Source organism: Microtus pennsylvanicus, chromosome 7, assembly GCF_037038515.1.
Source record: "Microtus pennsylvanicus isolate mMicPen1 chromosome 7, mMicPen1.hap1, whole genome shotgun sequence".
Classification (NCBI taxonomy): Eukaryota; Metazoa; Chordata; class Mammalia; order Rodentia; family Cricetidae; genus Microtus; species Microtus pennsylvanicus.
Genome location: NC_134585.1, coordinates 122100150 through 122112154, shown reverse-complemented (window position 1 = coordinate 122112154; position 12005 = coordinate 122100150). Strand labels below are relative to the sequence as shown.

Genomic DNA, 12005 nt, shown 5'->3' with positions numbered 1-12005 from the left:
CAAAATTAAAATAAGTAGGGTTGCCGGGCGGTAGTGGCGCACGCCTTTAATCCCAGCACTCGGGAGGCAGAGGCAGGCGGATCTCTGGGAGTTCGAGGCCAGCCTGGTCTACAAGAGCTAGTTCCAGGACAGGAACCAAAAGCTACAGAGAAACCCTGTCTCGAAAAATCAAAAAAAAAAAAAAATAAGTAGGGTTTCTTCCCTTTTTAATTCTATTCACTTTCTCTCAACTTTTTTTTCCTTTTTTAAAAATTTTGTGTGTGTAAATGTTTTGCCTGGATGTCTGTGTGTCTGTGTACCATGTAGAAAGCAGAGAAAGTAGGCCCAAGAGGGTATCAGATCCTCAGGGACTAGTCACACACAGTTGTGAGCCACCACGTGAGAGCTGGGAATCAAAGCCAGGTCCTCTAGAGGAACAGCCAATGCTCTTTTTTCTTAATTTATTTCCTCTTATATAATACACCCCGACTGCAGTTCCCCACACACACACCTGCCAGGCCCCACCCACCCAGATCCACTCTTTTTCTGTTCCCTTCAGAAAAGAGCAGGCCTCCCAGGGATGTCAGCTTCACATGACAGCAACATACAATAAAACTAGGCACAGACTCGTATATCAAGGCTGGACAAGGCAGCCCAGTAAGAGGAAAAGGGTCTCGAGAGTAGGCAGGAGAGTTAGAGACACCGCCACACTCCCACTGTTAGGAGTCTCAGAAAAGATCAAGCTAAACAACCAGAACATACATGCAGAGGACCTCATGCAGACCCACATAGGAGCCCCGCCCATATAGGAGCCCCGCCCACATAGGAGCCCCGCCCTGTTTATTCTCCTGGTGTCATTTATCCTCTGGCTCCTACAGTTCTTCTTCCCCCTGCCTGAGAGTTCCCCAAGCTCCATGAGGAGGGCACCTAATGGAGATCTCCAGGTTGGGCTCTCTCTGCATAGAGTTTAGCTGTGGGTCTCCGTATCTGCTCCCATCCACTGCCAGAGGAAGCCTCTCTGATGACAACTGTAGCCAGTGCTCTTAACCTATCTCCCCAGTTTCTCCCGCCCGTCTATCTCCTCGCATCAAACTCCTAAGCTCAGTGATTCTCCTGCCTTGGGCATCTGAGTACACAGTGTAAGTGTGTAACAGCATTCCCAGCTCCTCCTGAGTACACAGTGTAAGTGTGTAACAGCATTCCCAGCTCCTGAGTACACAGTGTAAGTGTGTAACAGCATTCCCAGCTCCTGAGTACACAGTGTAAGTGTGTAACAGCATTCCCAGCTCCTGAGTACACAGTGTAAGTGTGTAACAGCATTCCCAGCTCCTGAGTACACAGTGTAAGTGTGTAACAGCATTCCCAGCTCCTGAGTACACAGTGTAAGTGTGTAACAGCATTCCCAGCTCCTGAGTACACAGTATAAGTGTGTAACAGCATTCCCAGCTCCTGAGTACACAGTGTAAGTGTGTAACAGCATTCCCAGCTCCTCCTGAGTACACAGTGTAAGTGTGTAACAGCATTCCCAGCTCCTGAGTACACAGTGTAAGTGTGTAACAGCATTCCCAGCTCCTGAGTACACAGTGTAAGTGTGTAACAGCATTCCCAGCTCCTGAGTACACAGTGTAAGTGTGTAACAGCATTCCCAGCTCCTGAGTACACAGTGTAAGTGTGTAACAGCATTCCCAGCTCCCCTGAGTACACAGTGTAAGTGTGTAACAGCATTCCCAGCTCCTGAGTACACAGTGTAAGTGTGTAACAGCATTCCCAGCTCCCCTGAGTACACAGTGTAAGTGTGTAACAGCATTCCCAGCTCCTGAGTACACAGTGTAAGTGTGTAACAGCATTCCCAGCTCCTGAGTACACAGTGTAAGTGTGTAATAGCATTCCCAGCTCCCCTGAGTACACAGTGTAAGTGTGTAACAGCATTCCCAGCTCCTCCTGAGTACACAGTGTAAGTGTGTAACAGCATTCCCAGCTCCTCCTGAGTACACAGTGTAAGTGTGTAACAGCATTCCCAGCTCCTGAGTACACAGTGTAAGTGTGTAACAGCATTCCCAGCTCCTGAGTACACAGTGTAAGTGTGTAACAGCATTCCCAGCTCCTGAGTACACAGTGTAAGTGTGTAACAGCATTCCCAGCTCCTGAGTACACAGTGTAAGTGTGTAACAGCATTCCCAGCTCCCCTGAGTACACAGTGTAAGTGTGTAACAGCATTCCCAGCTCCTCCTGAGTACACAGTGTAAGTGTGTAACAGCATTCCCAGCTCCTCCTGAGTACACAGTGTAAGTGTGTAACAGCATTCCCAGCTCCTCCTGAGTACACAGTGTAAGTGTGTAACAGCATTCCCAGCTCCTGAGTACACAGTGTAAGTGTGTAACAGCAGTCCCAGCTCCCCTGAGTACACGGTGTAAGTGTGTAACAGCATTCCCAGCTCCTGAGTACACAGTGTAAGTGTGTAACAGCATTCCCAGCTCCTGAGTACACAGTGTAAGTGTGTAACAGCATTCCCAGCTCCTGAGTACACAGTGTAAGTGTGTAACAGCATTCCCAGCTCCTGAGTACACAGTGTAAGTGTGTAACAGCATTTCCAGCTGCTCCCAGATGTGTATTTTGTTTGTTATGACAGGGTCTCACTCTGTAGCCCAGACTGGCCTGGAACTCACTATGTAGACTAAACTGGCCTTGAATCCAGAGATATCTACCTACTTCTGCCTTCCAAGTCTTGGTATTAAAGACATGCATCACCTTGCCTGGCCTCTTTGTCTATTTTAACATAAATAAGTAATACTGCCTTGTTTGTTTTTTATATAGTGTCTCATGTATACTCCATGCTGGCTTTATTATCCTGGGGGCTGAGACTACAGGCATCTGCTACCCAAGTCCCATTCCATGTGGAAGTGGAGCCTGAGCCCAGGACTCTATACTAGTGTTGTGGCAAGCACTCTAGCATCTGAGCTACAGCCCATCCCTATCCAGGCTCTTCATCTTAGTCTGTTTTATTTTAAATTTATTTATTATGGATACAGTATTCTATCTGTGTGTATGCCTGAGGTGAGAATAGGGCACCAGACCTCATTACAGATGATTGTGAGCCACCATGTGGTTGCTGGGAATTGAACTCAGGACCTCTGGAAGAGCAGTCAGTGCTCTTAACCACTGAGCCATCTCTCCAGCCCCCTCATCTTAGTCTTATATTAAAAGTGATTTCTCAGGGCTGAGAAGAAGGCTGGGTCAGTAAAATGATTACAGCACAAGCATGGGGCAAGAGTAGGAGGAGCTGCAGCTTCAAAGCCAGCCTGTCTGCATATGCTGGCCAACCAGAACTGCACTGTGACATCATCTGCGAAAAACGAGAAGTCAGACAGTGGTGGGACACCTTTAGTCCCAGAGGGAGTTCCAGGACAGCCTGGGCTACACAGAGAAACCCTGTCTCAAAAAGGAAAAGAAAACAAAAAGACAAAAAAAAGCCAAAAAAAAAAAACCAGCAGCAACAACAACAACAAAACATGAATAGATAATCAAAAGATAGGGGCTAAAGTTGGCTAAACAGTGGTAAAGTTCTTGCGTAGCCTCTCTAAGACCCTAGGTTCTATATACCCAGCATGGAAAAGAGTAAGAAGTTGGTTTGCAAACATACCTTTACATTTTTTTAATGTTTTTTGGGGTTTTTTTTCTTTTTATTTTTTGGGGATCTGGGGGGAGGTTGTTTATTTTTTTGTTTGTTTGTTTTCTAAGATAGGGTTATTCTGTGTAGCTTTAGACCCTGTCCTGGAACTAGTTCTTGTAGACCAGGCTGGCCTCTAACTCAGAGAGATCCACCTGCCTCTGCCTTCCCAAGTGCTGGAATTAAAGGCATGCGCCACCACTGCCCAGCCTAATTTATTTATTTTTATTTCATGAACATTTGTTGTGTTTTGCCTGCAGATATGTCTTTGTAAGAGTGTTGGTCATCTGGAGCTACAGACAGTTGTGAGCTGCCATGTAGATGCTGGGAATTGAACCCGGGTCCTCTGGAAGGGCAGCCAGTGCTCTTAACTGCTGAGCCATCTCTTCGGGTCCCTTATCTTTACATTTTTGACACTCGGTGGCATATGCCCGAGAATGAGATATTTTGTTTTCTATAGTTTATGTTCAAAAAAGAAATTAAAATATAATCTTAACTGTTTTTTACATTTATTTTATTTATTTCGTGTGTGGAGGGTACTAATGCCACAGCCAGGATGTGAGGTCAGTGGAATCAGCCAGGCTTGTCAGTCTTGGTGGCAAGCAGAGTAAGCTGCTTAAACGAGTTGAGTTGTTTACTAATGTAAGTCAGACCACAGTGCACATGTCTGTGTTTCTAGTTTGTGCACAGAAAGCAGTGTTCCTTAGGATATGGCCACAACAGCAGAGCTGACCGTGGCTACTGTCGCCTTTTGTTCCTCTCTAGGTATTTCCTCCATTCAGACTTGTTCCGGAGAAAATGACGCTGGTTACAACTAACATGATGCAGGTGACTCTCTTGGGGTTTTTCTGGGGGGTTGCGTGTTTTTTTTGTTTTTGTTTTGGTTTGGTTTTGGTTTTTTGAGACAGGGTTTTTCTGTAGCTTTGGAGTCTATCCTGGAACTAGCTCTTATAGACCAGGCTGGCCTTGATCTCACAGAGATCTGCCTGCCTCTGCCTACATTAAAGGTGTGTGCCACCACTGCCTGGCTTGGGTTTTGAGACAAGGCCCACACTAGCTTCGAACTCCTGACAACCCTCCAGCCTCAGTCGTTCACATCCTAGAATTACAGGCGTATGCCAGTAATATATGCCAATCTATATCAATGATTTAGATTATTTTTATTCAGATTTTTTTGTGTTTTTGTTTTTGCTTTTGTTTTTTTTTTTTGAGACAGCCCTGGCTGTCCTAAAACTATCTCTGTAGACCAGGCTGACCTCAGACTCACAGGGATCCACCTGCCTCTGCCTCCTGAGTGCTGGGATTAAAGGCGTGCGCCACCACCACTTAGCTGAGATTTAGTTATTTTATGTGCATGAGTGTTTTGTCTCTATGTATACCACATGCAATACTCAAGGATGCCAGAAGAGGGCATCAGGTCCCCTGAACTGGACTTAAGCGCTACCTGTGATGTGGGTACTGGGAATTGAATCTGGTCCTCTGGAAGGGCAACCAGTTCTCTTAACCACTGAACCATCCTTCAGACCCCAATATAGATACTTTTAAAGCATAACATGATTTGTTGTTTCTGTTTTCCATGCATACACATTTCCTGTACACCCAGGGCAGCTGGGCTGATGAAGAAGAAAGTCAGGTCTCTGATCCACGATACACGTGGTATTCTTGGGAGTCCCGTGGGCCATTTGTAGCACACAGTTCTTGTACACACATTTGAACTGATGTGGTGTATGCTGTCTAGGAGATGGAGAAGAGGTGTGATTGCCACACTGCAGGCTCTCACTGGTGTTTGAATTGCAGATAATGTCTGAAGGCGGCCCTCAGCCGCAGTCTATCATCCACTTCTCCATCAGCAACCAGACGGTAGCTGCTGTTACCAGGCGGGGACAAGTCACGGGGAAAGTGGTTGGCACAGCCGTTGTGCACGGCACCATCCAGACAGTGAATGAAGACACTGGCAAAGTCATCGTGTTTTCCCAGGTATTTCTTGCTATGCTGTGCTCTGCTCTTATTGGGGTAATGGGCACAGGTGACGAGGAGGATGCCAGCAGACCAGGAATGTCCTTCCAGCTCCCCTCATCTGGTGTAGAAAACACGTGGGCTCTGGCAGAGAACCCACAGAGCTCTTGGCATTGTTGTAATGTGTGGTCCTGAGCCCTTCAGAACTTTTTTAAAGAACAAAATCAAACATATGTGGTTGGGCTTTTCGTTGCCGTTGAACATCAGGAACAGTATGTCTAACGAGCTAGCTGTAAGCGTCTCTGTCAGCGCGGAAACTCCCTTAGCTAAGCTCGCTCTGCACTTGTTGCGCAGGATGAAGTCCAGATTGAAGTTGTCCAGCTACGGGCTGTGAGGATCCTGGCAGCCGCAACCCGACTCGTCACAGCCACTGAGGTAAGTTGTACAAAGCATGTGGGTTCTCCTTCCTTTCTCTCTCCCTCCCCAAATCTGGTTTTATTTTTTTTTTCTAGGATTTATTTATTATTGCCAGGCATGGTAGCTCACATCTTTAATCCCAGCACTCAGGAGGCAGAGGCAGGCAGATCTCTGTGAGTTCAAGACCAGCCTGGTCTACAGAGCAAGTTCAAGGACAGCCAGGGCAACACAGAGAAACCCTGTCTCATGGGTGTAGCTCCTGCACTATGGGGCGGTAAGCAAGCCGGGAACTAGGCTGGAGACTTAAACACACACACACACACACACACACACACACACACACACACACACACACACAGACTTGGGGCCACGGGTCATCCTTAAAACAAGAATGCCAACTTTATTGTACTCCAGGGAAGCTTATATAGGGATTCTTAACTGATAACCACGCCCCAGTTCTTGGGATTTCCAGCTGTAAAACCCACCAGAATTCACTCCCCTGCCATCAGGAACTCATGAGGGTCTCATGCTCAGAGCAGCTGCAGGCACAGGAAAAAAAGTTGTTTTGCTCAGTTCACTCCAGCAGGCACAGGGTCTGAGGCAGGCAGAGAAAGTCAAGGGGTCAGGGGTCTGCAGTCCCCAACATATGGATGTTTTCCTGCATGCGTGTCTGAATAGCACATGCATGCCTGATGCCCATGGAGGCCAGAAGAAGGCATTGGATCCCCTGAACCTGGAGTTATAGACAGTTGTGAGCAACCATGTGGGTGCTGGGAATGGAACCTGGGTCCTTTTGAAGAGAACCCAGTGCTCTTAATGGCTCTTAGCTCCTATATATGTTGTTTTACTGATACAGAGTCTTGCTATGTAGCCTGGGCTTGCCTGAAACCAAAGAAAATCCTGTGCCTCAGCCTCCAAAATTCTGAGATTCTGGGTGTTTGCCGCCATGGCCAGCTCTGAGATTCCAGGTGTGTGCTGCCATGGCCAGCTCTGAGATTCCAGGTGTTTGCCGCCATGCCCAGCTCTGAGATTCCAGGTGTGTGCCGCCATGCCCAGCTCTGAGATTCCGGGCACGTATGTGCCGCCATGCCCAGCTCTGAGATTCCGGGTGTTTGCCGCCATGCCCAGCTCTGAGATTCCGGGTGTGTGCCGCCATGGCCAGCTCTGAGATTCCGGGCACGTATGTGCCGCCATGCCCAGCTCTGAGATTCCGGGTGTGTGCCGCCATGCCCAGCTCTGAGATTCCGGGCACGTATGTGCCGCCATGCCCAGCTCTGAGATTCCGGGTGTGTGCCGCCATGCCCAGCTCTGAGATTCCGGGCACGTATGTGCCGCCATGGCCAGCTCTGAGATTCCGGGTGTGTGCCGCCATGGCCAGCTCTGAGGCTGGTATAAGAGCCATGTTCTGGGCTCACTGCTCTGATAATGCTGGGTAAGCAGGGTATAAAGCACAATGTCACACTTGGTTTTCAGATGCCAGTGTACGTCATGGGAGTGACTAGTACCCAGACTCCTTTCTCCTTCAGCAATGCCAGCCCCATGCTCACTTTCCATTGGTCCATGAGTAAGCGCGATGTGCTGGATCTGATACCCAGGCATTCAGAGGTATGGACTTATCTGTTTATATTGCCGTGGGAGTTTTAAGATTTATGTTTAATTATTAGTTAAGGGAGTATACATGTGTGCAGGTGTCCTTGAGGCAAGAAGTATCGGATCCATCACAGGCACTTGTGAGCCAAGGTTCCTGCAGGAGCAAATGCATCTCTCTGGCCCTTCACCTGAACCCCCACAAGTGTTTTTGACAGGATTCCATTATTTAGTACTGGCTGTCCTGGAACTTACTATGTAGACCAGGTTGGCCTCAAACTTGCAGTGATCCCCCTGCCTCTCTCCCATCATGTCTGGCCTGCCTTAGGAACCTTCTTGTTGTCTAAGGTTTTCATGACTTGTTCATTCTTCCATTACTTGGACTAAATTGACATAATTTTTTTTTTTGGTTTTTCGAGACAGGGTTTCTCTGTGGTTTTGGAGCCTGTCCTGGAACTAGCTCTTGTAGACCAGGCTGGTCTCGAACTCACAGAGATCCGCCTGCCTCTGCCTCCCAAGTGGACATAATTTTATTTATGCAAAAGTTTATCATTTAGCCGGACAGTGGTGGCGCACGCCTTTAATCCCAGCACTCAGGAGGCAGAGGCAGGCCGATCTCTGTGAGTTCGAGACCAGCCTGATCTACAGAGCGAGTTCCAGGACAGCCAGGACTACACAGTGAAACTCTGTCTTAAAAAAACAAAAAAAAATTATAATTTAAAAGTAGAAGCAGGAAAATGTAATTTATTTATACTTCAAATGAAAGACAAAAATCAGGAAAAAATAATGAAAGTGGCACAAGTGTCCTGTGTCCTGGATTTATTTTTGCCCAGGAATTTATAATTCAGTCTGGAATGACAGAAATCTCAGTTTTTCTAGATTTGTTTTGTTTTGTTTGCAGGGTTTCTCTGTGTGGCCCTGACTGTCCTGGAACTCGCTCTGTAGACCAGACTGGCCTCAAACTCACAGAGATCCGCCTGCCTCTCAAGTGCTGGGATTAAAGGTGTGCGCCACCTCCACCTGGCTCTTTTCTAGATTTGTACATTCACATCGGAGATTCTGCATTTTCAGAGTCTTTTTTGTTTGCTGAGGGCATTTCGTGGCATCTCAAGAACGTTAATACTTTGATACCATCCATAGTGCCAGCATGAGGCCCTGCTTTGGAATCCCAGAAGCCATGTAAAAAGTCCCAGTGTTGGGGCCTCTGGCCAGCTAGCCGAGTCCAGCTGATGACCTCCGGCCTCAGTCTCAGAAAGTCAGGTGCAGAGCCATCGAGGAAGGTGTCCAGCATGGACTTCTGGTTTGCACACAAGGTAGACAGGGAGGAACAGCTGCGTAAGTTATCCTGTGACCACACGTGTGTGCCCAATTTATGCGTATTTACAAACCACATTCACAGATACAGATTTTGAGCCTGGAACCCCTCGGTGGGGATGTCAGGTACCGTGGGTGTCATCCGGCTGCTATAGCCCACTGCTTGGCAGCTGGATCTGGGTTGAGTACCTTGCTTTAAGGGTGGCTAACCAAACTGCCCCTCCATGGTTGCCTCTGGTCTCTGGTGGATCTGGATGGACACAGAGAAATTGAACAGTACTACTTAAGACTATGTCTCTAACCAGCAGAATTCGCTCAGCAGTTAAAAGCACCCACTGTTCTTCCAGAGGACCTGGGTTTGATTCCCAACACCCACTTGGCTGCTCATAACTACCTGTAAATCCTGCTAGAGGGGATCCGAGGCCCTCTACTGGCCTCAGGGGGTACTACATGCAAATGATGTACAGACATACATCAGGCAAAACATTAATGTCTATAAAATTAATATTTTTCTTTGTTTATTTCTGTTGTTTTTAAAAATTTATGTATTTTATATATATATATATATATAGTGTATGTATGCCTGCATGCCAGAAGACGGCACCAGATTTTGTTATAGATGGTTGTAAGCCATCATGTGGTCTGGAATTGAATGCAGGACCTCTGGATAAACAGCCAGGGCTCTTAACCTCTGAGCCATTTCTCCAGCTCTCTGTTGTTGTTATTGACACAGGGTTTCTCTGTGTAATAGTCCTGGATGTCCTGGAACTCCCTCTGTAGACCAGGTTGGCCTTGAACTCACAGAGATTCACCTGTCTCTGCCTTCAAAAGAGTTCTGGGATCAAAGGTGTGAACCACCACCTCCCAGAAATAAAAATAAATAATAAAAAAATAATAATAAGACTGTCTCTAAGCTGGGCATAATGATGCACTCTTTGATCCCAGGACTCTTTGGGAGGCAGAGGCAGGCAGGTCTCTGAGTTCCAGTCTACTTGGTCTACACAAATTTCACACCTTCCAAGACTATACTGTGATACCTTGTCTCAAAATTAATAAGAAGAACAAGACTTGTAAGTTTTTGAAAATGGTTTTCATGCCCGTTCCATCAAACCGCTCACACTAAAGCCCGAAAAAGACAGAAAAGGGACTGGAGAGATGGCTCAGTGGTTAAGAGCACTGGCTTCTCTTCCAGAGGACCCAGGTTCAGTTTCCAGCACCCCTCTGGCAGCTCACAACTGTCTGTAGCTCAAGTTCCAGGGGACCTGGCACCTTCACACCAATGGACATAAAGTTAAACCTGTTATTTTCAGCGTATCCCTTTACTGTCTAGGTGTCTCTGCAGCTTCCAGCAGAGAACAACTTTGCCATGGTTGTTCACACAAAAGCAGCTGGCAGAACAACGATCAAGGTCACGGTCCGCAGCGAGAGCGACTCCTTTGGGCAGTTTGAGGGGAGTGTGCTGGAACTGTCTGACGAGATCCAAATCCTGGTGAGCACCCACCTAAGTCCCGCGTCTGTCAGTCCAGAAGCTGCTGCTGGCAACATCTCGGTCTGCAGCTCTAAGCGCGCCCGCCTTATCACACAGTGCAGAAGAAAACCCGGGTGGGGGCGCAGAAGGTGAAGTGCTCGCTGCCAAGCCTGGGGACTGGAATTTAGTTCCTAGAGCCTACCTGAAAGAGACAGAGATGTGGTGCATGTCTCTAATCTAGGGCCCCGACAGGCCCTGGGCTGGCGCATACAGCGGCATGGCGGGGAGGAGAGACATACTACTGCAGCTCTGCCAACTTTAGAAAGCTCTCCTCTCTCTTAAACTTAAAAAAAACCTGTTGTCCTCTGACCACACAAATACAGTGGCACATACAAGCATGTGCCCACGTGTCTCGCACACGCAAGCATGTGCCCACGTGTCTCGCACACGCAAGCATGTGCCCACGTGTCTCACACACGCAAGCATGTGCCCACGTGTCTCACACACACAAGCATGTGCCCACGTGTCTCGCACACGCAAACATGTGTCCACGTGTCTCGCACACGCAAGCATGTGTCCACGTGTCTCGCACACGCAAACATGTGCTCATGTGTCTCACACACACAAGCATGTGCCCACGTGTCTCGCACACGCATGTGTCCATGTGTCTCGTACACACACACAGTAAGCATAAACAACCCTAAGAAGGAAAAGTAGAAAAAAGTCCAATTAGTGGGTAAATAAGTAAAAGACAGTCTTCCCTTTTATTTTGTCCTTGGTTCCGTGACTCGGTATAGAGACAAGAAAAGGACCCTTAAGTAGGAAGCAGAGGAGCTGGATTGTAGTGTGGTGGTTTTGTTCTTTTAATCTTTGGCTTTTGGGGGGCCCACCACCCAGCTCCCAAATAAATCACACATGGAGGCTTATTCTTAGTTGTGAGTACCCGGCTTTAGCTTGCCTTGTTTCTTGCTATCTTTTCTTAATTTAAATTATCCCATCTATCTTTGGTCTCAGGACATTTATCTTTCTCTATTCCTGTATACTTTTTCTTTCCTCTTACTCTATGTATGGTTGTGTGGCTGGGCGGCTGGGCGGCTGGCCCCTGAAGATCTTCCTCCTTCTCTCTTGTTCCTAGATCCTCAGATCCCCCCTTCCAGATTTCTCCTCTCTGCCTGCCAGTCCCGCCTACTCCTCTCTTCCTTCTCCTGTTCCTTTCCCTTACCCTTGCTCCTGCCTCACTATTAGCTGTTCAGCCCTTTATTTGACCCTTAGGTGTTTTAGGCTCAGTAACACCGCTTCACAGTTAAACAAATGCAGCATAAACAAAAGCCACACACTTAACACAATATCCCTAACACTGGATGGTGCCTCTCCTGACTTAGTATCAGAGTCTTTGCTCCCAGACCTCAGTTCAGTGAGCAGAGCTGAAACTGGGTCTCTAGTGACTTTAATCTACCACAGATACTGTAGCCAGTGAGGTTTGCCGCATGGCCAGTACTTCAGAAATAGAGCTGTGAAAATATACTTTAAATAATATATTATTTTTAATAATATATAATGTATAATAATATCAATTTTAATAATATTTTTTGGAGACAGGATCTCTCTATGTAGTCC

General features: G+C 47.3%; 1 protein-coding gene across 1 annotated transcript in view; it reads left to right on the top strand.

Moving 5' to 3' along the window:
* The window catches only part of Nup210l (nucleoporin 210 like), a 97790-nt gene that overhangs the window by 63397 nt on the left and 22388 nt on the right, over positions 1-12005 (top strand). The window contains exons 24-28 of the mRNA XM_075979207.1: positions 4412-4474; positions 5444-5623; positions 5957-6037; positions 7493-7624; positions 10251-10409. Coding sequence (XP_075835322.1) covers positions 4412-4474; positions 5444-5623; positions 5957-6037; positions 7493-7624; positions 10251-10409 — 615 coding nt within the window. The remainder of the gene's footprint in view (positions 1-4411; positions 4475-5443; positions 5624-5956; positions 6038-7492; positions 7625-10250; positions 10410-12005) is intronic.